The sequence below is a fragment of the Oculina patagonica genome, chromosome 14, assembly GCF_052425735.1.
Source record: "Oculina patagonica isolate OP01 chromosome 14, crgOcupat, whole genome shotgun sequence".
Lineage (NCBI taxonomy): Eukaryota > Metazoa > Cnidaria > Anthozoa > Scleractinia > Oculinidae > Oculina > Oculina patagonica.
This window is the reverse complement of record NC_135771.1, coordinates 23,910,726-23,936,741: the sequence shown is the minus strand read 5'-3', so window position 1 is coordinate 23,936,741 and position 26,016 is coordinate 23,910,726. Positions and strand designations below refer to the sequence as shown.

Below are 26,016 nucleotides of genomic sequence, written 5' to 3'. Positions count from 1 at the left end.
ATTAAAATTAGAACTCGTATAATTTTCCTGCATGTTTTTTTTCTTAACAAAATTAAGGGCAAAATTCTTCACAATTAAATGTTAGAAGAATTGCAACTCTTGTTTTGTGTTTTAACTAATCTTACTGTTTCTCTTCTTATATATATATTAAATGCTTCGTCGAGTGATGCAAGCAAGTCATATCTTATTTTGTCAACAGTCTTAAGGTATCTCAGAAGGAAAATTGGCGTTTTCGTTCCAAGTGAAATTGTGTGCAAACCATCAATGGTAACCCCAATAAAGTATATATTTTCCGAAGGCTTATTGAATAAATATTCTCATTCATAATTATGACGCGGAATTCAGAAGTGCGTGGATTACATAACCCCATTTGTTTATAGATAGTTGTGTTAGGTAATGCTTAATCACCACGTGCACAATCGCCGTATTTAAAGATCCCTTTGCTTAGTTTCGGGGCATTTCGAAAGAGATACGCAAGCCGGGAAGTCCGGGCGAATTTTCTTATACTCTCGCGCTACGTCGCCGAAGCCCAACCACGTGCTTTAGTTTGTTTCGTCGTTTATTTTCTCAAGTTCATGGCTGTACCTACCCTGCCTCTGCTGTTTAACTAGAAGATTTACACTGCATGTCCATTCTCTGCCGCTTCGCAAGTTCCACATCATGCCGGAGTAGCGGGACAACGCGTACAGCAATAGTTTACTCGGTATTTTAAAACATTTTTATGTGTTTTTCTTTTTCGCTTGCTTATCCGTTTGTTTATCCCGTAGTGTGTTTTATATCTACGTAGTTCTGTTTATAGCAATTTATTACCATATGTGTTACGGCTGTAGTAGCTTACGTTCGCTCGTGTGTCGAGCAAAGATTGGCAAACGCCGTGTGTCGGCTGTAGTAGCTAAAACGTTCGCTCGTGTGTCGAGCAGAGATTGGTAGACGCCGGCGCCGTGTGTCGGCTGCCCGGTCGGCTGTAGTAGCTATAAAACGTTCGCTCGTGTGTCGAGCAGAGATTGGTAGACGCCGTGTGTCGGCTGTAGTAGCTAAAACGTTCGCTCGTGTTTCGAGCAGGCACTGGCAGACGCCGGGTGTCGGCTGGTAATAGCTTAACCGTTTGCTCGTGTGTCGAGCAGAGACTGGCAGAGGCCGTATGTCGGCTGCAGCTAAAACGTTCGCTCGTGTGTCGAGCTGAAATTTGCAGATGCCGTGTGTCGTGTGTCGAGCAGAAACTGTCAGATGCGTTTGTCGGCTGTAGCTAAAACGTTCGCTCGTGTGTCGAGCAGAAATTGTCAGATGCCGTGTGTCGGCTTTACGTTACTCAATGTTTGCTCTTGCGTTTAGCACAATTTGTTACACGCCGTGTCGGTTTTAGTCTAAAGGTTGGCTCGTGGGTCGAGCTTAGTTGGCAGGAGCCTTGTGTCGGTTTTGTTTAAAGTTTGAACTGTGTATTGTGGGTATTTGGCAACAATCATGTATCGACCATTCCGGGGGGGGGGGGGGGCACCCTGTATTTTAACTGTTAGTGTGCTAAGTGTTTCGTTACGGTATATCTGGCTGGAACTGTTTTGCTTGCATGTCAAGAAAATCAAGTAGTTGCCGATTGATGGACATTTGTTTCAGAGCTTACTGGTGTCAGTAAGAGTGTTAATGAGCTTACGTTTAAAGTGTTTACGAGTTGGTTACGTAAGGTTTGTTACGTAGCCCATCCCAGTGCGGAACTTTATTGGACAGGTATCACGCATGTTTGTTTTATGGATCTGTGTACCTCTGTAGGTTCAGTGTTTAAATTTTCAAAGCTCGCCGGTTGGCCGTTTTCATCCACGGAGTTTAATGTTTTATCCACGTTTAGACACGAACAACGTGGGATATATGGAAGTGATGTTTATCCTTTATTTTTCCCCAAGCTAGAAGTTTTAAAATTAAAATTCAAAATATTATAAAAAAAATAATTTTAAACAGTCCACCCCCTCCACTGGCCTTGTCGCGATCAGAAGGGTAATCTCAGTTACGCCCTATAATCCGTTTACGACGGATTCCTGGTCCGGCTTGGCTAGTGGGGTTTTTTCCCTTTTGTTCATTTTTCGTTTGTTGTCTTACGTTTTCCTTTCTGTAACAACAATGGTTTTAATCTGCCCGCCTTAGGTATTGGCGATTTCTTGAAGGAGTTTTTTCTTGAATCTCCTACTCTCATTATAAGCCACGATCGAAATACATGCTATGGTGTAGGGAAGTAACCCCACTAGCCTGGCCGGGCCTCTCGCATACCGGTTGGGGTTTGAGGGGATTTTTGAGTTTTGGGGAGAAGGTGTATTTTTGGGGTACTCTTTCCTATAAATGTGAAGATCTTTTGAGTTTGTACTGAAGCAGCAAGGTGCGTGAGCAGCCGAAGGCCACAATCTTTCCCCATACCTTATCCACGCCGGACAATGAGCGGCATAATTAATGAGTGAGAATGGTATACTATTCTCATTCATAATTATACGCGGAATTCAGAAGTGCGTGGATTACATAACCCCATTTGTTTATAGATAGTTGTGTTAGGTAATGCTTAATCACCACGTGCACAATCGCCGTATTTAAAGATCCCTTTGCTTAGTTTCGGGGCATTTCGAAAGAGATACGCAAGCCGGGAAGTCCGGGCGAATTTTCGACCCTCCCACCTCCCCTTCGGCGACGTAATAGACAACTATAGTGCTTTCTCACCCTGTCACTCATTGCCTCGGCCACAATCTTTCCCCATACCTTATCCACGCCGGACAATGAGCGGCATAATTAATGAGTGAGAATGGTATACGATTGCAGTTGTTTTTTTTTTTGTTTTGTCAGCATTTTGTTGGCAATTATGATGTTGCGCAACATTAGGTTTAGTTCAGAACACATTTACGTGATAGCTTAACTCAGTTTATGTGGAATTTGATCTACATATATTGGTCTATAAAACGGTGTCTCAGATTTTTCTTTTCTTGCTCCATTATTTTTTTTATGAATTTTTAATCTTAAAGAATCCCTAAAAACGCCATTTTAAAGTTTAATAATTCATTAAAAAAATCCGAGACACGGTTTTTTAGACCAATATATGTATATCAAATTCCACATAAAGGTTTAGGCTCTCACGTATACCGTAAGATTCCGGTTATAAGCCCTGGGGTTATACAACTTCGCAAGGGGTTTTGAGTGGGCTTAAGCGGATGGGTTTATATCCGGGAGGGCTTATACGCGGAATAGAAAAATCGTTTCGGAACGAGCTACGGGAGTGTTGATCGAAATACGTTTTAAAGTTAAAAACGCACAATAAAGCAACATTTAGCCCTGTTCAGTATTGTCAACCGGAAGAGGGGGCTTATATCCGGGGGGGAGGGGGCTCATAAGTGGAGGGGCTTATAACCGGAATTTTACGGTATGTGTTCTCAAATAAACCTAATGTTGCGTAACATCATAATTGCAAACAAAATACTGTCGTTGCTTATTATGGTCTATATGATCAAAACAAAATCCAAAACTGCAATCTTTATTCAATAAGCTTTCAGAAAATATTACTTTTTGGGGGTTACCATTGATGGTTTCACACAATTTCACTTGGAACGTAAACGCCAATTTTCCTTCCGTGATACCTTAAGGACAATTTAAATATTGAAAATGACTCCTTTTTATCGTCCCACTTATCAGTCAATATTGACAATACAGCTAACGTGTTCAGACGTAACTTGAAATTTAACGTCTTCCTGCACGGAAAAATAAAACTACTGTATTTTCTTGTTACGAGACCTGCATAACTTAAAGGAGCAATGTCACGATATTTTAAGTCATTTTTCTGACCACTTTCAAATTGAAGAAAACCTCAAAATATTAGTTTTGTAATGTAGAAAGACAACAAAGGAGTAATTAAAACGCGAAAAGAACCAAGGATGGTTTTGACTGACGAAGATTAAGACGGATTAGGAACAACAAACTTGAAAAAACTGGAAAAACTTGCCAGTGACGTAGCTCCTTTAACACCGGACTGTCAGTGCTATGCAATGATATCTTGCAAAAATTTAACTTAACTTTTATAAAATTACAAAAACCACTTCGCAGTTTTAGGTAGTATTGAGCTAGCATTTTGCGTGATGTAAAAATAGCATTCATAAATCCTACAATCAATAAAGCTAAATTGTGCTGTCGGGTGTTGAAATTTTAGGTCTTCCTGCACGGAAAATTAAAACTACTTTTCTTGTTACGAGACCTGCATAACTTAACACCGGACGATCATTTTTTTGTAACTCTTTTAGAAATTAAGAAAGAAATCGTCCTTTACTCGAAGAAGAAAAGAAAGAAAAATTGTCGACAATTAAAAATTATTATAATAGTATTGATTTCTGTTTTGACCCAGCAAGAGTTTTCTCTTCCCTTTATTAACCAGGTGTTGCAAGCCATTTTTTCGTTTTCTTTCTCCTAACATTTAAAACTTAGGTCCATGTACCAACAATTAACTTGAGAATAAAAACAGGACAAATTCAAATTATACCCAGACAAATTCAAATTAAAAAGACATCTTGATTCGGACCAGAACATTAAATTCTACACAAACAGACAAAATGGTAGTCTTGTTTTAAGTTCGTTCCAAGCAGATGTTTTCCTCATCTCTTTAACGCACGCTTCGGAAAGTGTTGTAACCATAACTGATATCTTATTCCGTAACAGGCAATTCAAAAATTGTTAAGATGGCTAGAGCTCTAATAGTGTACGAGACCAATCAAGTGGATAGCGTTTATATGGGAATTTAAATCGAATTTGATGTCCTCTTAGTCGCGTAATGTGCTTAGGGTAATAATTAAATCATTAGACATGAAATTTAACACTGTTTTCCGTGTTGTGAGAACTGCACTATTTTAACACCGCACGAAAAGAAATCTGAAAAGAAATTATCTATTCCATCATCTCTGAAAAGAAATCATCTACGCCACGGTCAAGTAAAAATTCTCAATAATAAAGAAAAATTGCAAACAATGGTTTTGCTTTCTGCTTTTATCTCTGAGTGACTGTTTTTGTCCTTTTTTTAAATAAAGATGACACATTTCGTAAATAAAATAAAATTTACGCATATAATGTTTGATTATGAAACAGAAATATAACCACATTATCTTTCTATTATTTCCTAACATTTACTTGTTAGCAAACACACGTTATTAATACTCTCTAAAATTCGAAATTCGAACATTTTCGAAAACTCCAAACTCAAATTTCAAGTTAACTTTTATAATTAGACAAAAAATTTCTATTATTGACCCAACAAGGAGAAATAAATAAAATAACATTAAGCATTGCACGCGATGTAAAAACCTTTCAATCAACATAACTGACATATTAAGACATGGCTTCAAATTTAAGGTGTTTCTGCATCCTGAAACAACACATTTCGCTGTTGGCAGCCCCGCGCCATGTTGCTGCTACCACTCCTGTTGTTTGTTATTTCCCAAACGATGCGCGCTATGGAAAACAGCGCGCTTTATCGAAATCCAACAGGCGACATTTCTTTTGGTAACTTTAAGCGAAATTCCTTCCACTGCTTATGGGCGCAGAAAATAACATCGTCCAAGGTGGCAGACCAGTCTGATTGCGCTTTCCTTTGTGTTGGCGAACCAAAGTGTTTCTCGTTCAACGTTGCAGCGTATCCTGACTCGAAAGGTCTTTATCTGTGTGAGTTGTTGGCCACTGACAAGTACAGAGCAACTAAAACGTTTCACGCCAATGCTACATTCCATCATTACAGTCTTCCGGTAAGAGTTTGTTGATCAGAGCATACACAAGTATTTATTAATACGTACAGGTTGGATATTATAACCGATTTTGACTTTATTTTCAGTCTCAATGTGAAAGCGAGTCTTGCAAAAACGGTGCCGAATGTGGTCCTGAATATGAAGTGAACTCCTATCGATGTCGCTGCAAGCCGGGATCCTCTGGAACTTACTGCGAATTGGCAGCAGGTACAAATTCAACAGTTCATGTTGATATATACAACTGCAAAGCTCGTTAGATTGAAAAGTTACGAACACTTTTCACAACTGTGTTTGAGTCGAGATGCCCGTAAATTTGTTCTGATGTGCATTTCTAAGTACGATTTTGACATCACCCCCGCCTGCGCCCCGTCAATTTGTAAATATTAAACCCAACTTGGTAATTTTTAATAGTATCATTTTATTTCAACATTTTTTCTTGCAGAAAGCTGTAGTGTGATTAAGCTAAGGAATCCTAAAGCTCCAACTGGTTCTTACGTCATCGACCCTGATGGAGAAGGAGGCGTGACACCTTTCACTGTTGACTGTGATATGATTGACAAGAACAAAGTTGGCGTGACAGTCATCAGTCATGACAGTGAAGACAGAACGTACGTGACAGGATGTGAAGCTCGAGGCTGTTACAAACGTGACATCCACTACAATGGGGCAGATCTTCATCAGCTGGGAAACCTAACAGCCATATGTGCCCACTGTGAGCAGTTTATCAAGTACGAGTGTTATGGCTCAAGGCTGTTATACAACGGTGACATGTATGGCTGGGGGTTGTCACGTGATGGAGACAACATGACGTATTGGGGAGGAAGTAACTCCAGCTTTCCTTACAAGTGCGCATGCGGGGTAACTGGCACCTGCGCAAACACCGGATATGGATGCAACTGTGATGCAAATGATTTAACGCCTCGTGAGGACAGCGGTTTGTTGACCAACAAGTCCCATCTTCCCGTAAAACAGCTGAGATTTGGAGACACAGGCAGCAGTCCTGAATATGGTTATCACACACTGGGGAAACTGAAGTGTTACGGACTTACAAGTAAATAAACCAGATCGTGTTTTTACTGCTACCGCCTTACTAACGAAATATTCCAGTTGGACCGATTTGGACACTTAAGTTCTAGTCAACTCGCTAAGTTTGTTATTTAAAAGGTGTGGACTACGTTATGGACCTTAAATTCTTCTTTTCGTTAACGATGTTCGAAGTTAAATATACTGAATTTTAAGAACATGATAACAAATTAGGATCAAATATTTCGTTTCGGTTGTAAATTTTGATTCCATGATTTATTGTTTTGATTTTAGACCGGTTGACCACCTGTAACTTAAGATAGATTTAATAAAGCAAGTGTAATTAAAAAGAAATGTGTATGATAATTGATCTCCTCAAGACTAAAGTTAATACATACAGCGAGATCATTAATTGGGAAAAGAAAAAATCAATGGAAGACTCGAGAGCTGTTTTAGATACGAAATGTCAGGCTTTAAAAAAATCATCTGCCCCGTCTTATTTATCTACCTGACACGAACTGCTCATATTAGGAACACAAGGGGGCGTTGGGGGGGGGGGGGGGGGTCGGTGAAAAGGAAATCACACATCAGCTTGAACGAATTATCAGGTGAAGGCGAGTGACTCCTTCAACCATCAGAAATTTTTATGGATACATTGAAGGAAGGAAGAGAAAGGACCCTGCAAAACAATGTCGGGAATAGCAAGATTCAAAGAAACAGCTTGAGCGAGAGTGCGTGCGCGAGCGTCATTTCCTCTGGGTACACACGAGCTTATCAACACGCGGGGAGGTAACGTCACGATGTCTAGTTCTAAGGGGACGGACCACGAACACAATTGTCCTTCCTGTAAATATCTAATTGCCATAACCGCTCATCAGTAGCTCGAGGAAATCGATATAATTTTCGCCTTGTGCAGATGATCCCTGTAGCTGCCAAACAATGCAAAACCCCGACTGAGCGTTGCGTTCGCCAAATTTAATTATGGTGTACTTCAAAAGATCTTAAGGTTGATCACGTGTCCACTCGCATCCCAGGCCACCACGCAATACCGCAACATGCACTGGGAGACCTTTGACCTTTAAATACTGCAGTCCAGGCTTTCAGGATCTGCTGATCAGGCCCTATCTTTAAGATAAAACTACTTATTCACAGTATGAATTTGTAAACTGTGGCTCCAGTCACCTATTCGGCTTCATGTTTAACTGGAAATTTGTGGACCGAAAACAAACAACCTTGGTACCTGCAAAAAATGTCCGCTTATGGGAAGTTAAAAATGTAGTGTTTGTCTGCGGATGGACCTTAATAATTTAAAAAGTGTCTGCTTGTGAGAAGTGTCCGTTAGTAAAGGTTCAACTGTGCTCATACAGAGCTTAACATAATAACAGCGTGAAAATATTCAACACAGGTCATTTTAGTAGTTTGTTCGCGTCGTTAACTTCCGTTCGTTTGCAGTTTGCTAATTTATTTTTTTTTTAAAAATTCATAAGTTAATTGGAGAATGAATTGTACTTTACTTGTAATATTTTCTCTTGCTTGACTGCTTGCCAGAATATTGAGATGCGCGAAGCTTGGGGCGAGGACACGTGAGAGCTATTCGGTGACGTCAATGTGTGGTTGAGCTCTACTCAGTTCCAGTCAAAAAGGCGGGAAAATTAATTTAGGTTTTAGGTACTGTTGTACACGTGTCCACTGTCTGTGATACCGATTCCATTTTTAAAAGTTACTCCAAGTGACCATATAAAAACTTGTAAACGCTGAGGTAAGCCGCGGGCTGCTTGGATTATGTGGCTCTTTAATAGACTTTGGTAGATTGTGCTCCTAAAAGTGGCATATTATGCTACTAGCAGTGCTCAAAATTTTGCCAAATTATGCAAAAATTACGCCAGAATTCCAAAATTATGCTTCTGATTTCCGACATTATGCTGACAAAATGACGTAGATTCTGTACATAGAGGTGCGCAATAACGACACCAAATTATGATGTTTTTCAAATAAACTGTTGTTGCAAATTTACTTGTGTTTTATGGCAGTTTGTCACGGCCGTCAGCTGTCCAAATTAGCTGCATCTCTGAACCGTTTGTAAAGTGCCTCCAACGACTTAACAATCACAATTGTATAGCTAAAACACGCATTGCAAACAAACTACCTAAATTTCATTTATTTCTGTAGAAAGTACACCATATTTACTAAATTTTTTGAATTTATGCTCCAAAAAGTGCTAAAAATTGCTAATTTATGCCGTGGCAGTGCTCGTTTCACAAATTATGCTTTTTAGCTCCAATTATGCCAAACATTATGCTAGCACAATCTACCAAAGGCTACTCTTTAATCAAGGGCTAAGATCGACCACGTGTGATCTTGCAAGTCACTGCACATCATAGCACACATTACCACATTTGACGTTTACTATCAGAACTCCAACGAAGGCACTGTAGCCTCACTTTGATGTGAGCATGCGCAAAAGAGTAACTAGACCCAGGTTTCATTTAGATGATCGAGAGGAAATTTTTCATTTCCCGAGCTCGTTTCAACCATTTTTAAACGTTCAAGTTGTTTGCGATGTTTTAGTCGTATTTGTTGATAAGTTAACGCGGATCGTTGTGGATTTGGGATTTCATACGACAGAATAATAATAAAGCTAAGCCATTAGCATTAAATTTTTGAAACTAAAACGCGACTTCCCCAAACCCCGCCCCCGCCTCCACCCCACCCTATCAACTCCCCCCCCCCTCCACTCCACCCAATTTCTGTATCGAACGAAAGGAGATTAAAAAGTGGTGTCTAGAGAAACATTTTTCGCGAAGAACTATAATAATGAAAGTCATATTTATAATTAATTCGATGACTTTTATAGGGGGACTCAAGTCGAAATTGACTTCTTCGTACGTAACTTTTTAATTACGAAATATTTGCAGGTTTTTATGCACCTGTCATAATTAAGCCAATTCATTCGAATTGCATAATTAAAATTAGAACTTGTATAATTTTCCTGCTTGTTTTGTTTCTTAACAAAATTAAGGGCAAAATTCTTTACAATTAAATGTTAGAAGAATTGTAACTCTTGTTTTGTATTTTTACTAAGCTTACTGTTTCTTTTCTTATTAAAGGGGCTATGAAACGGGGATTTCGTACATTTTTGGTCTAAACTGTTCTGAAATTGGTAGTAGGCAGCTTAACCCACAAAAAAGCATTATCTTTGAACATCTAACGGAAGATATAACCTTTATTTGCGGATAGAAATCAAGCTACGGCTATAGATATCGTTTTTTTAAGACGCGCAGAAACAACTTGAAAAGTTAAGCCTTTATTTTTCAAGTTGCAATCCATTTTTATTCGAGCCATCCGCAGCCAAAGACGCTGGTTATCAGTTTTTTCAGTGCTCTAATATGGCCATTTTAAATAAAAATGGAGCATTATTTTAAGGTTTCCCGCGACATATTTACAAATTTTGGCTGTTCAAAGAGCCTCGTCGAGTGATGCAATCAAATCATATCTTATTTCATCAACATTCTAAAGAAAAATTTAAATATTGAGAATGACTCCTTTTTACGGTCCCACCTATCAGTCAATATTGACAATACAGCTTACTTGTGCTGTCGGATGTTGAAATTTAAGGTCTTCCAGCACGGAAAATTTAACTTATTTTTCTTGTTACGAGACCTGCATAATTCAAAACCGGACGATCATTTTTGTAACTCTTTTAGAAATTAAGAAACAAAATCGTCCTTTACTCGAAGAAGATAAGAAAGAAAAATTGTCGACAATTAAGAATAATTATAATAGTATTGATTTCTGTTTTGACCCAGCAAGAGTTTTCTCTTCCCTTTATTAACCAGGTGTTGCAAGCCATATCTTTTTCCGTTTTTTCCTCCTAAAATTTCAATGCAAACTTAGGTACATGTACGAACAATTAACTTGAAAATAAAAACAGGACAAATTCAAATTATACCCAGACAAATTCAAATTAAAAAGACATCTTGATTCGGACCAGAACATTAAATTTTACACAGACAGACAAAATGGTAGTCTTGTTTTAAGTTTGTTCCAAGCAGATGTTTTCCTCATCTGTTTAACACACGCTTCGGAAAGTGTTCTAAACATAAGCTTATCTTATTCCGTAACAGGCAATTCAAAAATTGTTAAGATGGCTAGAGCTTTAATAGTGTACGAGGCCATTCAAGTGGATAGCGTTTATATGGGAATTTAAATGGAATTTCAAGATGTCCTCTTAGTCGCGTAATGTGCTTAGGGTAATAATTAAATCATTAGACATGAAATTTAACACTGTTATCCGTTTTGTGAGAACTGCACTTTTTAAACATCGCACGAAAATTTTTTGAAACTTTTAAAAACTGAAAAGAAATAGTCTATTCCACGGTCAAGTAAAATTCTCAATAATAAAGAAAAATTGTAAACAATGGTTTTGGTTTCTGTTTTTATCTAGTGACTGTTTTTGCCCTTTTTTTTTACTAAAGATGGTGATGCGTCTTATCGCATTTTGTAAAAAAAAAAAAAAAAAATTACGCATATAATGTTTTGACTTTTTAGTCGAAAACGTTCGGTTTTTATTTGTACATATTTTAGCCTTTTAACCGTTTGTAAATATTTTATCATCTTAGCGACATTATGTTGAGAAATTATCTTTCTATTATTTCCCAACATTTACTTGTTAGCAAACACACGTCATTAATACTCTCTAAAATTCGAAATTCGAAAATTTTCGAAAACTCCAAACACAAATTTCAAGTTAACTTTTATAATTAGACAAAACATTTCTTTTATTGACCCAACAAGGAGAAATAAATAAAATAACATTAAGCATTGCACGCGATGTAAAAACCTATCAATCAACATAACTGACATATTAAGACATGGCTTCAAATTTAAGGTGTTTCTGCATCCTCAAACATCACATTTCGTTCAAGTTGGCAGCCCCGCGCCATGCTGCTGCTACCACTCCTGTTGTTTGTTATCTCCCAAACGATGTGCGCTATGGAAAACAGCGCGCTTTATCGAAATCCAACAGGCGATTTTTCTGTTGGGGAATTTACGCAAAATCCCTTCCACTATCTATGGGTAAAGAAAATAACATCGTCCAAGGTGGCAGACCAGTTTGATTGCACTTTCCTTTGTGTTGGCGAACCGAAGTGTTTCTCGTTTAACGTTGCAGCGTATCCTGACTCGAAAGGTCTTTATCTGTGTGAGTTGTTGGCCACTGACAAGTACAGAGCAACTAAAAAGTTTCACGCCAATGCTACATTCCATCATTACAGTCCACCGGTAAGATTTTATATTTTGAGTATTAGATCATACACAAGTTCTCTGCTGACTTATTAATACTTACAGGTTGAACATTATAAATGATTTTGTCTTTATTTTCAGTCTCCATGTGAAAGCGAGCCTTGCAAGAACGGTGCCGAATGTGTTCCTGAATATGAACTGAACTCCTATCGATGTCGCTGCAAGCCGGGATTCTGTGGAACTTACTGCGAATGTGCAAGTACAAAATTGAAAGTACACATCTTTATCACTGAACATACATTTTAACTGCAAAGCTTGTTTAGTTCAAAAGTAACTAACACTTTTTACAAATGTGTTTGTTCTGATGCTCTGATCATTTCTTAGGACGATTTTGGTTTAATTAGCCATGTTCAAAACGAGCAGGGGACTGGGTACGAATATTCAATATCGATTGCACTGAAAAACTGGGCCCGTCATCTGAAAGAGCATCCAAAAGTTAGTAACTCAACAAAATTTGAGAGTTATTGGTTTAAACGCAAAGGCATGGAACTCTTTTAAAAATCGTTAAAATAAGAGAGCTTAGTATTGCTGGATGGACAGCTGTCCCTCCAATCCATACTAAGCTCTCTTATTTTAGCAATTTCTAAAAGTGAACCATACCTATGCGTTTAAACCAATAACTCTCAAATTTGGTTGAGTTACTAACTTTTGGATGCTCTTTCAGATGACGGGCCCAGTTTTTCAGTGCAATCGATATTGAATATTCGTACCCAGTCCCCTGCTCGTTTTGAACATGGCTAATTACACCCTCCCACTTCTCCCTCCATTTACCCGGCACCTCAACAAATTGTAAACTACTAAACCTAAATTTTTCTTGTAGCAAAAAGCTGCAGTGTGATTAAGCTGTGCAATCTCAAAGCTCCAAGTGGTTCTTACGTCATCGACCCTGATGGAGAAGGAGGCGTGATACCTTTCACTGTTTACTGTGACATGACTGACAAGAACAAAGTTGGCGTGACAGTTATCAGTCACGACAGTGAAGACAGAACGTATGTGACAGGATGTGACCCACAAGGCTGTTATAAACGTGACATCCACTACACTGGGGCAGATCTTCTCCAGCTGGGAAGCCTAGCGGCCATATCTACTCACTGTGAGCAGTTTATCAAGTACGAGTGTCATGGCTCAGTGCTCTTCTACAACGGTAACATGTATGGCTGGTGGGTGTCACGTGATGGAGACAAGATGACGTATTGGGGAGGAAGTAACTCCAACTTTCCTTACAAGTGCGCATGCGGGGTAACTGGCACCTGTGCTGACCCTGGATATGGATTCACAGCGGTCAAACGCAGCACGCGTGCGCAGTTCATGTGTAGTTGCCGCCAAAATTTTCCATACAAAGTCTTAAATTTTCCGTAAACTTTTGCTTTAAAGCCAAAAGTTAACGCCGTCCCTGGAAAGTTAAGGTTTATACGCCGCTTATGGATTGAAATTTGATAATTCATCTCCACTGAGTGTCCCAACTTGAACTGTTCTTTCACCGTACTATTTCTTTAACAATTTCTTGCAAAAAGTTTCCCACTTTCGAGTCAAAAGTTCGAGGCGGCGTAAACCGGACGTGACGTCAACTTTTGCGTTTGACCGCTGTGAAGGATATGGATGCAACTGCGACAAACTTGATCGCAAGAAGCGGGAGGACAGTGGTTTGTTGACTGACAAATCCGTTCTTCCCGTAAAACAGCTGAGATTCGGAGACATTGACGGCCCTACTCAGTTCGGCTATCACACTCTGGGAAAACTGAAGTGTTACGGAGTTACAAGCAAATAAACCAGATCGTGTTTCTCACTCCGGCTAATTTGCTTACTGAACAGTGCATTCTCGTCAATTTACTATTAAGTAATTTCCCACTGAGTGTATGTTCATACACTTAATTAATACTGGTAATGAACAACTGCTATGTTGAATTAGACACCGACCTAATGTCACGTGGAGTAAGTAACAGACTTTAAATATATTTCTCGTCACCAATGTTTGAAATCAGAGATAAATTTGAAAATTATATAACAAATCAGGATCAAATAGTTTGTTCCAGTTGTAAATTAAACTAATTTTGATTGCATGATTTGTTGTTTTTTGTTATGCCGGTAAGCCTCATGTAAATTTTAGTACAGTTAATAAATCAAGAATGTTCAAACAGTTTACTTTTTCCTTTTAACAAACGCTTCCAGAGCCGTTACGAGTCACGTTGTATTTAAACCCTATTCAGACCGGGGGGGGGGGCTTTTGAGGCCCGCGCTGACTTTGAACTCTTATAACTTTTTTAAGATTCAACCAAACGCTGCCAAACTTTCTGAGTTTTGCTAAAATTTATCTGGCAATAATTTGGTAGGGGTGGATGATGTGTCAGAAACTTGACATCATCATGGCGACGGCATTTTAACAGGCATGTTTTCCCAAATTTGTAATTTTGCGTGTTTCTTTTCATAAAAAATAACTTTAATGGAATTATTTTCACATTTTTACGGGTTTACAGCAAAAGTTTTATTTTGAGTACTTTGCAGTAATTTTGGGTGGTTTTCTGGCATTTTGGAAAAATTTTGAAATTCAAGATGGCGGATCCAAGATGGCGGCTGTTTTGACATCATGATTTTTCATCTTCATCACGATTTTCCGTGTGGTGTGCATTCAAACGCATTCAATAAACGCAAGTTTAGTGTTTTATGCGAGATGATTTCTATAGCTAATATATAGATTTAGGCAAGCCTAAAAGCGGAGCTCCTCAGTTATTTCTCTTTGATAATTTTTTAGACTGATTTTTTTATTCATGTTATTTTCTTTATATATGATATGTATCCCTTTCACCATGGACAACAGCACCAAATAAGAGTTAAAAAGTTGATCAATCAAAAATATCATTAGTAGTCTATGCATAACCTTCTAAAGATATACTCGCAACTCTCAAAGTTAAACAAGAACAAAGAAAGGGTTGCTCTAGAACATATCCATACCCCCATCATAACTGGTATGTTACAGCTGTACATAGCATACAATTGGAAAGTTTTGCATGTAGCTTCCCCCCCTCCCACAAATGGGGCCCCTGATTGATGGAATGGTGACGATGACAGTCTTTTATTATTGCCTAACACTAAAAATAACAGCTTCCTGTTAGCAAACTGGAGTAAAAGGTAGTAGGCCTTTCTCGATTATGCTAGCATTTTTTTCGGCATTTTTTGGGAAAACGAGCATTTTTTTTTCGTTTTTTCTTGAAAAAGAATTGCTAGCATTTTCTGTCATTTTTCATGACTGTGATCCAGATTTCAGCACTCAGAACTCAGAAGGATAAATAATCCTAAAGTTTCACAATTTTAATTACTTAATTTGATTGTTTTCTGTCTGTTTCGACTGTTTGTGCGTTGTGTTACTTGTTTACTTTGTTGTGTTACTTGTGTGGGTTTTTTAATTTTTTTTTAAAAAATATTTTTATTTTATTTTTTTTAAATAATTTTTTTTAAAAATATTTAATTTTTTGTTTTTTTTTTAAATATTTTTTTAAATTCTTTTTTATAAACAAACAATTATTAAGTATCACCTGTTGTTGATATGAGCATATAATGTAAGAGTTTGTACGTTTTGTTTGAAATAAAACAAAGCATTCTTTGGAATTCAAGTGGCATTTTTAAAAGAAATCAGGCATTATTTTAGCATTTTTTTGGCTTTATGGGAGAATTTCTAGTAGCATTAAATGCCAGTTTTACTAGCATAATCGAGAAAGGCCTAAAAGGTAGTGGCAAGCAAAATATTGACATTCTGTCATTCTGCAAAATAGGGTCCCCCAAAACGATAAGACCTTTTTCCTTTATATGAATCCCTTTCCCCTTTGCTTAGTTACATGTAAACTTAGCAAAAATTCTGGAGAGGCATAAATACTGTTTGTTAGTTCTAAACTCAGGTATAGATTGCTTGGCAAAAATTTTACCATGCCATTTTACCATACATTAAGAGATGATGAAATGTGTATCTCATTATCTGATAATTACTGTTCTTTGCAGCGTGCGCACTGGGAATTAAATGTTTAGGTAGCAGGATGATTTTTTATGTACATGATTGTACCTTATCTGGCTTTATTTCATAAACTTTAAAATTACAACTGTCCCTATAAATAAATTGTATTCTACACACAGTACATTTTTACATGCAATGAAGAAAATAATATAATAATCTGATTGTTCATTTATCTCTTGCTGTGTCTGCAACTCTGTGGAAATTCTGCTACTCGTGTTAACCCTGAAAAAGGCAAAAAGGACATAAGATTTATTGATGATCATTGGCATCAAATGGATGTTTATAATTTTAAATTAGCTTAAATTGTTCAGAACAATCTGCAGATGCATAAAAAAGAGATGTATTTTTCCAATTTTTGCCTGGGCCAGGGACTGTGTTGGGGGATATGTTCAGAATCCAAAAAATCCTTTGACCTACTGAAGGCATAAATAGTGCTATCAATAAGACCTGGCACATGAATGAGCTTTGGTGGGTGTTTTGGGGTGAATCACTGGCTAAAATTCATGATTTCCCTATTAAATGAGGTGTCTTAAGACTCTTACATTGCTCTCCGACAGGTGCTGTTGAAAGCACTGTGATTAATTCCATGAAAGCTTACATATTCTCCCCTTTCTTAGCGTAGCTAAGAAAACACTAAGCTGGCTCATCAACAAGCCCAACTGGCTATTCTGGCCTAAGCAGCTCTAAAAGTTTATCAACTTTTTGTTTTCATGTGAAATTTCAGCTGTGTTAAAATTCTATTTCTTTATTCGCCTAAGTAGCACAACAAGACAATTTATGTTAAGTTAGGGCTTAAGGTTACATGTAGATATTAAGGTTAGCTAATAACAAGCAGAATTTGAACAGGTCAATTTGCACTTCTCCCACAAAATCATTACAAGTATTCCAGTAATTATCTGCTTCGGGTCAGAAAGCAGATCTTGTTGGGTTTTTTGCCCTCCTACCCAGGCGCGTAGGAAGGGGGGTTCGAGGGGTTCGAACGAACCCCCTTTGGAGGTCAATAATGGAGGACTGAAAACACAAACTGTTGATTTTCAGCTTTTAGCAAATAGTGGGGGAATTGAAAACAAACATTTAGTGTTGCAGCTTTTAAATTACCCTGCAAGAAAACGCAAAAAGTATCGGGAAAGTATTAAATTGTTAGGAGAATGGGCTCTCCTCATTGGTTCTCATGACCTCCACCCGAGGATGATGCAATTGTCAAGTTTGCTTTACAAATAGTCCTGTAGTGAATTAGTAAGTAAGTGACCTCAATATATCCTAGTGACCTAGTATTATATGTAGTCAAAATAATCCCATCGTTGAAAAATATTTCCTTAACAGGCGTTCGGGATTTGATAAATGGAGTATCAATAGACGAAAGGCGGGGAATACAATTTCGGGGGACCCAGTTGATACGTGTATTTAGTGCATATTGACGCTTTGACGCTGCGTTTAGTACATTGACGGTGGAGCCGGGGTCTGGGGGGCTTAAGCTTTTACCCTGAGATGCCTTTGTACCACAAGTCAAGCTTTTGTAAAACGTTTAGTGTACTAAGCCGGTATGTATGTATGAATGAATCAAGTTAACAAATCGCCGGAAATATTGTTGTTATGACTAAAAATAAGTGTTATTTTACACTCCATTGAGTTTGAAATATTGACATGCACAATGCTGAAAATAGCATTTCCGGGCCTCTAGATTTCAAAATATTCTGGGGGACATGCCCCCAGACCCCCCAAGAAGCTTGCGCCTTCGGCGCTCGTATTTAATAACCCCCTAAAAAATATTCCTGTCAATACGAACACCCTTCCTAAAACCTCAGCTACGCGCCTGCTACCCCTACCCCCAGGCGGGTACTCCGGCTTGTAAATGACGGGGATGATCGAATGGAGGCAAAACTCAGGACCCCAAAAAATCCCTAAGTCTTCTGACATACCCAAAAAAATCCCTGGGTCAAAAATAAACCTAAAAAAAATCGCTTGTCAAATTACCCCTAAATTGCCAATTTAAATACTCAAAACTCATCGTTTCTTCGTAGTGGATTTTGTTTGTCAAAATGCCTGTTTGTGCATCTCCATTTTGCTCAAACGGAGCTCCAAGAAATACAAAAAACAAGGAGTTTCGACTATTAAAATATTCCCGCCAAACTTCAGGCTGAGCTCTTTGACGTCACGCATACATTACCAGCTCCAAGATGGCGGCGTTTAGCTGTCGAGTTTTAAGAAAGATTTTGTAGGGTTATAGCGAACGTTGGAAGCTGAAATTTTGGAGAATGTCATATCTTGGTGTAAACTTTTTATTGGTGTAAAGAAAATAAATGGCCATTCTAGAGTGAACTTCTCCTTTAAGGAAACATAAACTACCAAGCAGTTAAAACACCTATCATTTCTTAAACCCCAAAATTTTACACTTAAAAAACAAGTTTCATGCACTAATGTAGATTCACATAAACTAAACTCTGTCACAGAGCATTTAGAGTAATAATTGTATAAACTGACACTAATGTAATACTCACCTTCATCATCACAGACATTAACTGCACCCCTTGAATTCCTGTTTTCCCTCACTATAAAAACAAAATGTTTGCATATCAAAAACCCATAAAAGGTATGGAAATCCTAATATAGCAAGTTTTAGAAATGCAACAGATTTGCAAGTATATAAAATTAATGATAAACTCAAACTGCCTCTTACAACCTCCATAAATACCCGTCACTCAATTAACCTCATAAAGCTTGATGTACATTTGAATGTAGATGTATCTTAAATTTGCTTTAAATGATATTAATTCTCCTCATTGCAGACATGCCCATTTTAAACTTTTTTTTTTTATTTCAGGATCAAAAACTAACCTGCTACTCTTGTAGAAAAACTAATTCAGGCAAAAATATCTGATAAGTCATTGCTTTAGGCTGGAAAACTATGAAAGGCTTAAAATATTGTACCAATCACAACCGTCAAGATAGCAGCACTTGCTATAGCCACAATTCCCCTCTGGTCGTCCAGGGCAAGTAGATTTTCCTGTCAAACAATTAATTTTTCATGCCTGTTTGCATAATGGGTGAAGGCCCAGGCAAGTCATGATCATCTGACTACAAGTTAATTATACAGTCACAAGTTTACTAATACACAGTGTCACATGCACTGTCCTAGGCCAGCAAAATTTGAGAGCTGCTTGTTGACCACAGGGCAAACTGGAATTTTTTTCCAAGTCCTTATCATATATTATAAATGATCAATTTGGTTGTTATAACATAAAAAATGTTTATGATCTTACACATAACAAATTAGAATCTGTGCTTTTTTCTTTATTGTAATTTATAAGAATCCAGGCGGAGTCAATCAATAGAAATCTATATCGGAAATCAGTCGATACAATCGATATCTATTGATATCAATCACAAATTGATAAACGGTATCTATCCATAACAATAGAACTCACAGAAAAAAATTATTATCGATTGTTATCGATTGAGAAAATCGATAAAAGTCGATAGCAATCGACAGTTAAAAAAAAGCAATCAACAGTTATCAATAACAATCACTAATCCCAAGGAGCCCCTGGAGGTGTATGTATATTCGTTTTAAACATATTTGATGGCGTTAGTATTAAGTAAAACAATACGAAGATTGATATTGATTGCTATGGATTGTTATCGATTACCAGTTTATCGATTGTCTACGCCTGGAAAAATATGAATAAAATAATCAATTTATTCCCAGAACGGCTGTTATCAGATTATAAATGCAAAACTTTCACAAAACATTTTCACTCACTAAAATAAGGAAAACTTAGCAAAGTTCTCAGCAAAAATAGCATAGGTCATTGAGAAAACTATATTTCGCTAAGGCTGTCAGCTAGCAATGTTCGACCACATTCTTACAAATTTGCAAATGCACATGTAAATTTTGATCTTGTAGTGTAACTGGAAATTAGCTCTTTACAGGATAAACAAATTTATCGCAGTAGAAGCTATCTGCTTTGAATTTTAAATTAGGTTTTAACTAAATTTTAAATTAGATTATTGTTTATAGTAGATTCTTAATTTTTTTTAGTACATTAGAGAGGGCCACAAATTTATTAGTTGTAAAACTATTACGTGTAACCCTCTATAAATAAAGTTTTGATTGATTGATTGATTGATTGATTGTTTAAGACAAAACGAATGTCACTTACGTTGTATGCCTTGTCCTGACATACATTTACCGGTTACACGAAAGAGTTCTATTAGATGGAATGCTTGTTTATAAACTAAATAACAGAAACTTTTTTAAACTGTTAAAAAAGGAACACAAATAATAAGCTTAGCTTACCTTGGTTTCGAAAAGGGATTTTGTCTTTGACCGTCTTTGCTTTAAACTCAACAAGTAGCTTGGAAGATTTACGTCCATTTCGGTCGGTCACAATCCGCTTTTCTTTGGCTGCTATCCCGGGATAAACGAGGAATACATCCAGAAATAATTTATCTGTAATAAACTGTCGTGTGCTTTTCAATCTCGGGGGTGGAAGAGGAATTATTGGAAGTGACTTATTCATTATTCCTTCACATTTTTTTTACGACTTATTCATTATTCATTTTCAGACTTTTCTTGTTATTCATTATTCCCTATTGCCTAAATAAAGTAAACCTTCATTTTGTATGGGATGGGGGTGGAATTTGATCGACAGTGCCTGAAAAATGCGTTTGCCCTCCTTCGTTATCAGATATTTTTACCCTGCCCCCCTTCGTCAATCCTTTTTTTTAAATGACAAAATTGCAGTTTAAAATGATAACAAAAATACTGTAGTGTATTGATGGGACGTGATTGTCACTGTGTGGATAACTGAGGGTCAGCTTTAATTGTTTGCAACCAGATAGTTAGTGGGAAGGTCTTGATGCTGCCTGATACATAACAAAGTAGGGGGGTCCGGGGGCATGCTCCCCCGGGAAATTTTTCATTTTTTGAACCCCAGAAACGCTATGTTAGGCATTCTGGTAGAAGTGTTGCACTATTGTAGATGCCCATCATAAAATAATTATTTTGAGTGTCCCACCCTCTCTTTGGCCTGAAGATAAAAGATAATGTTTGAGCACGGTGAATAACCACTATTCATTATTCCTTTACTGGAAATGACTTATTCATTATTCCAAGCATTGAACCTTAAATATTCCTTATTCATTTTCTGTTTTAGCCCGTTATTCATTATTCATTATTCCTCTTCCACCCCCGATTCAATCGCGGAGTCCTCTCGGTGAACTCATTCGTAAATCGGCATGTTGTGAGTTTATTTCCTGAGTTTCAACTCTGAACCATATTCAAAATTTTGCTGTTAACCTTGCCGTTTCACGAAGGTTTAGGTATAAACCAGAATCGCCATAAGTTCAAAATAAGCAGCTTATAAATATAAATTTTATCACAGTGACTGTGATTTTATTTAGCCGAGCCAACAGCAACCAGCGCATTTCCCCAATTTCACTTTCCGCTTCATGTAATTCCACACAGAAAAGTACATGCGCCCGCGATTCAATGGTGAAATGTCACTTGGTCAGCGGTCAACTTCAAAAAACATTTAACCTCGATGTGTTCTACATCTGAGCCCGCGATATAGTCCTGTGATACTGGTCAGCGGAAACCTTGTTTTGACAGCTGTCAGTTGGCCATAACAAAGACGTCCAATCATGTCTAATATCAAAGATGAAAGCAGTCGTTGAGAAATGATAAGACGACATTCTCCTCCCCCCGGTCGGGTTGCCTTGTGACTCCCCTCCCCCTCCCCGAGAGTCTGTAGGCGCGCGCGGTCGGGCGTACGCACCAAATTTTTTCGACCTCCTGGGTTTACAAAAATTCTCTCGTACCCACATTACCCATGGTGCTCCGCTCCGCGCGCTGGCGCGCGCTGGGGAGCTCCGCTAAAAATTTGCTAAAACCATTATTTGCTAAAAAAATAATTTAACACTGGATGAACATTTTCTGTATCTTTTTTAGAAACGGAAAAGTTCATTACACGAACAAGATAAGAAAGAAGTAGTATTTATTTCTGTTTTGATCGGCGAGCAACAGTTTTCACTTTTCCAGTGTTTTCTTTTTTAACCAACCAGAAGTTTTTCTAATGTTTTTAACGACGTTTTCGGCAAGTGTTGCAAACATAGGCATATCATATTCCGTCAACAACTGAACAAGCCTATTATAACCTACGCCAAAGGATATTAACGTTGGCTTTCAGCCCAGTCAAAATAACTTTTCAGTTTGCGGTAATTTCGTCTTCTCTTATTACTAGTCTATTACGTGTTTGCCGTGGGCAAATAAGGAGAAGGAAACGCTTGTCTATAGCGGGTGCCATTTATACTTTGGCGATTTGCCTGCTTTTTTTTAACGCGAATTTTCGAAAAGTTGTGTTTACATATACATGCATTTAATTAACGCGATTTTTCGTGTGGTGTGCATTCAAACTCATTCAATTAACGCGAGTTCAGTGTTTTATGCGAGGTGATTTCTATAGCTATAAGTAGCGATTTAGTAAAAAATTTTACAATAAAAGTTTGCGATAAGACATTTGCTAAAAACATTATAAGACGCGACGTTTCGACGTTGACTTAACTTCATTATCAAGCAAAGAAAATATGCGATAAAATGTATAAATACTAAAAATAGACAATGGAGATTAATTAATAAAAGCTGTGAAGTAAAAATGTTCATTGTCAAACAAAGAGTTTAGCACGTATGGAGTCCGCCTGCGTATTCAAATTTGGTTGCAGTTTCTTTATAAACAGCATATCGTTAATGAGACAGTCAAATTTTCCTCGGCATTTTTTCAGGACACGAAATTGGTTTTCCTTTAGGAGGTTCACATCGCCATGAGATTCTTTGACGTAAAAATGTACGTATCAGTGGAAATCCACCTTTATTTCCACTGTCGGTCGGGTAAATATTTACGTACGTAAAACGTGCGTTAAAAAACGTACGTTGACAAATTTCCACTGTTGCGTAAAAATCTATCTGTCAATTAACATAACTGGCATATTCCGACATGGCTTGAAATTTAAGGTGTTCCTGCGGTTTCAGTAAAACCTTTTATACAACCAATTAATCAAGACCGCTGACATGTTATAATATCGGTTGAAACGTAAGTTCCTGCATCCTCAAACAACACATTTTGTTGTTGGCAGCCCCGCGCCATGCTGCTGCTACCACTCCTGTTGTTTGTTATTTTCCAAACGATGCGCGCTATGGAAAACAGCGCGCTTTATAGAAACCCAACAGGCGACATTTCCTTCGGTAACTTTAAGCGAAATTCCTTCCACTGCTTATGGGCGAAGAAAATAACATCGTCCATGGTGGCAGACCAGTTTGATTGCGCTTTCCTTTGTGTTGGCGAACCAAAGTGTTTCTCGTTTAACGTTGCAGCGTATCCTGACTCGAAAGGTCTTTATCTGTGTGAGTTGTTGGCCACTGACAAGTACAGAGCTACTGCTACATTCCATCATTACAGTCCACTGGTAAGAGTTTATATAACAGATCATAAACCGTTTTTCTGCTGGTCAACTTCTTAATAACTACAGGTTGGATAATATAACCGATTTTGACTTTATTTTCAGTCTCCATGTGAAAGCGAGCTTTGCAAGAACGATGCCGACTGTGTTCCTGAATATGAACTGAACTCCTATCGATGTCGCTGCAAGCTGGGATTTACTGGAACTTACTGCGAATGTGCAGGTACAAATCTGAAAATATATATATGGTTTAACTGGAAAACTAGTTCAATTCAAAAGTAACCATCCCCTTTTTACAACTGTGTTTAAGTCGAGATGCCCGTCTTCTTGTTCTGATGCTCAGGGTCATCTTATACAATACCCTAATCATACCTCTTTTTGAATATGAAGACGTTGTCTGAAAGGAACAAATAATGATACCCTAATATCAGAATTACAGATGCTACAAAACAAAGCTGTTAAAGTTCTGATGGCATGGAACTCCCAACCCAAAGCTCGTCAACTGAAGCACTTTTTTTATTTATTTATTTATTTATTTATTTATTTTTTATTTTTATTTATTATTATTATTATTATTTTTTTTTTTTTTTGGGGGGGGGGGGGGTCTTAAATTATTCTTAGTGCGATTTTGGTATCATTACACCGGTACCACCCGACCTCAATATTGACTGATAGGTGGGACGGTAAAAAGGAGTCATTCTCCTTTGACGAAATATGATATGACTTGCTTGCATCACTCGACGAAACATTTAATGAGAAGAGAAACAGTAAGCTAAGTAAAGACACAAAACAAGAGTTAGATGCCCTTCCATTCTCCCTCCATTCACCCGGCACCACAAGACAGTTGTAACTTCTAAACCTAACTTGTTTTTTTTTTAAATTTATCTCACGTTTAATTTTTCTTGTAGCAAAAAGCTGCAGTGTGATTAAGCTGTGCAATCCCAAAGCTCCAAGTGGTTCTTACGTCATCGACCCTGATGGAGAAGGAGGCGTGACACCTTTCACTGTTAACTGTGATATGACTGACAAGAACAACGTTGGCGTGACAGTCATCAGTCACGACAGTGAAGACAGAAAGTACGTGAGAGGATGTGACCCACAAGGCTGTTATAAACGAGACATCCACTACACTGAGGCAGATCTTCACCAGCTGGGAAGCCTAACATCCATATCTACCCACTGTGAGCAGTTTATCGAGTACGAGTGTTATGGCTCAAAGCTATTAGTCGACGGTAATTTGCATGGCTGGTGGGTGTCACGTGATGGAGACAAGATGACGTATTGGGGAGGAAGTAACTCCAGCTTTCCTTACAAGTGCGCATGCGGGGTAACTGGCACCTGCGCTGACGCCGGGGATGGATGCAACTGCGATAAAGATGATTTAACGCCTCGTGAGGACAGCGGTTTGTTGACTGACAAATCCCACCTCCCAGTAAAACAGCTGAGATTTAGAGACACAGGCGGCAGTTCTGAATATGGTTATCACACTCTGGGGAAACTGAAGTGTTACGGAGTTACAAGCAAATAAACCAGGTCGTGTTACAGTACTCCGGCTGACTTCCTAGCTTAACATTGCATTTTAATACATCATCAGTTCTGTTACGTTCCATTTACTAAGTAATATGCCATGGTATGGTCAGGCACTTAATGAACACTGGTAATTAACATTTAATTAGCAACCGACTTCATGACACCTTAGCGTAGTAGGTTTGTTATTTAGAAAAAGTGGACCAAATAACGGAGTTTGATTGTTACTTCTTGTCGTTGCCGATGTTTGAATCGAAATCACAGGTGATTTTAAATCAGGATCAAATATTTTGTTTCGGTTGTAAACTAAAGTAATTCTGATTGCCCGATTTGTTGTTTCTTATTAATAATCAAATTGCGCCATGTGTAAATTAAGGTAGAGTTGATAATGCAAGTGTTAATTAAAAAAAACGTTTTCTGCTTATTCATCGCTCAAGACTTAATACTCTATGCAGCGAAATTCTTCATTGTAAAAGGAAAAAGAATGAAAGATTAGAGGGCTGTTTTTGCCTTGAAATAAGAGGCTTTAAAAAAATTGTCTTTCCCCATCTCTTCTATCTACCTGACACGAACTTCTGATTTGGGAACACCAGCTTAAAAGGGGGACGCACATAGCAAATTGAGCGAATTTATAGTCGAAAGCGAATGAAGGCTTCTTCAACTACCTACAGGGGGTGGATCGGGGGAAGGGGGAGGGGTAAAAGGACATCACAAATCAAATTGACCGAATTTATAGTCGAAAGCGAGTTTAGGTCCTTCTATCACCAAACAAAATTATGGATACTTTGAGACGAAGGAAGAAATAGGGCCCTGGAAGGCAATGTCTTATAGCAAGCTTCAAAAGAGAGTGCGTGCGCGAGCGTCTTTAGGAACCTCTGGGTACACGCGAGCTTATCAACACGCGAGGAGGCCACGAGCACAATAGTCGCTCCTGTAAACTTCTAATTGCCGCAACCGGTC

The 26,016-nt window shown here is 38.0% G+C and overlaps 4 protein-coding genes and 2 long non-coding RNA genes across 7 annotated transcripts in view; 4 read left to right on the top strand and 2 right to left on the bottom strand.

Annotated features, from left to right (window-relative positions):
* LOC144639311 (inactive pancreatic lipase-related protein 1-like) overlaps positions 1–26,016 on the bottom strand; it is a 210,974-nt gene that overhangs the window by 164,355 nt on the left and 20,603 nt on the right. The window lies entirely within an intron of this gene.
* Positions 5,335–7,066, top strand: LOC144639366 (contactin-associated protein 1-like). The gene is made up of 3 exons (XM_078498678.1): positions 5,335–5,747; positions 5,834–5,954; positions 6,190–7,066. Exons 1-3 carry the CDS (start codon positions 5,409–5,411, stop codon positions 6,804–6,806), a joined length of 1,077 nt encoding a protein of 358 aa, XP_078354804.1. The 5' UTR covers positions 5,335–5,408; the 3' UTR covers positions 6,807–7,066.
* On the top strand, positions 11,702–14,121 carry LOC144638057 (contactin-associated protein-like 2). Its single transcript, XM_078497155.1, has 4 exons — positions 11,702–12,050; positions 12,153–12,270; positions 12,892–13,368; positions 13,664–14,121. Exons 1-4 carry the CDS (start codon positions 11,712–11,714, stop codon positions 13,837–13,839), a joined length of 1,110 nt encoding a protein of 369 aa, XP_078353281.1. The 5' UTR covers positions 11,702–11,711; the 3' UTR covers positions 13,840–14,121.
* LOC144639356 (uncharacterized) lies at positions 16,146–20,512 on the bottom strand. Its single transcript, XR_013568139.1, has 3 exons — positions 20,372–20,512; positions 18,573–18,623; positions 16,146–16,296 (listed from the first exon to the last, which is right to left on the bottom strand). It is a non-coding gene; the product is annotated as an uncharacterized LOC144639356 (long non-coding RNA).
* LOC144639362 (uncharacterized) lies at positions 18,572–21,441 on the top strand. Its single transcript, XR_013568147.1, has 3 exons — positions 18,572–18,612; positions 20,362–20,560; positions 21,283–21,441. It is a non-coding gene; the product is annotated as an uncharacterized LOC144639362 (long non-coding RNA).
* Positions 23,173–25,728, top strand: LOC144638573 (contactin-associated protein 1-like). The gene is made up of 3 exons (XM_078497764.1): positions 23,173–23,535; positions 23,635–23,752; positions 24,438–25,728. The coding sequence occupies exons 1-3, from the start codon at positions 23,215–23,217 to the stop codon at positions 25,055–25,057; spliced, it is 1,059 nt and encodes a 352-aa protein (XP_078353890.1). The 5' UTR covers positions 23,173–23,214; the 3' UTR covers positions 25,058–25,728.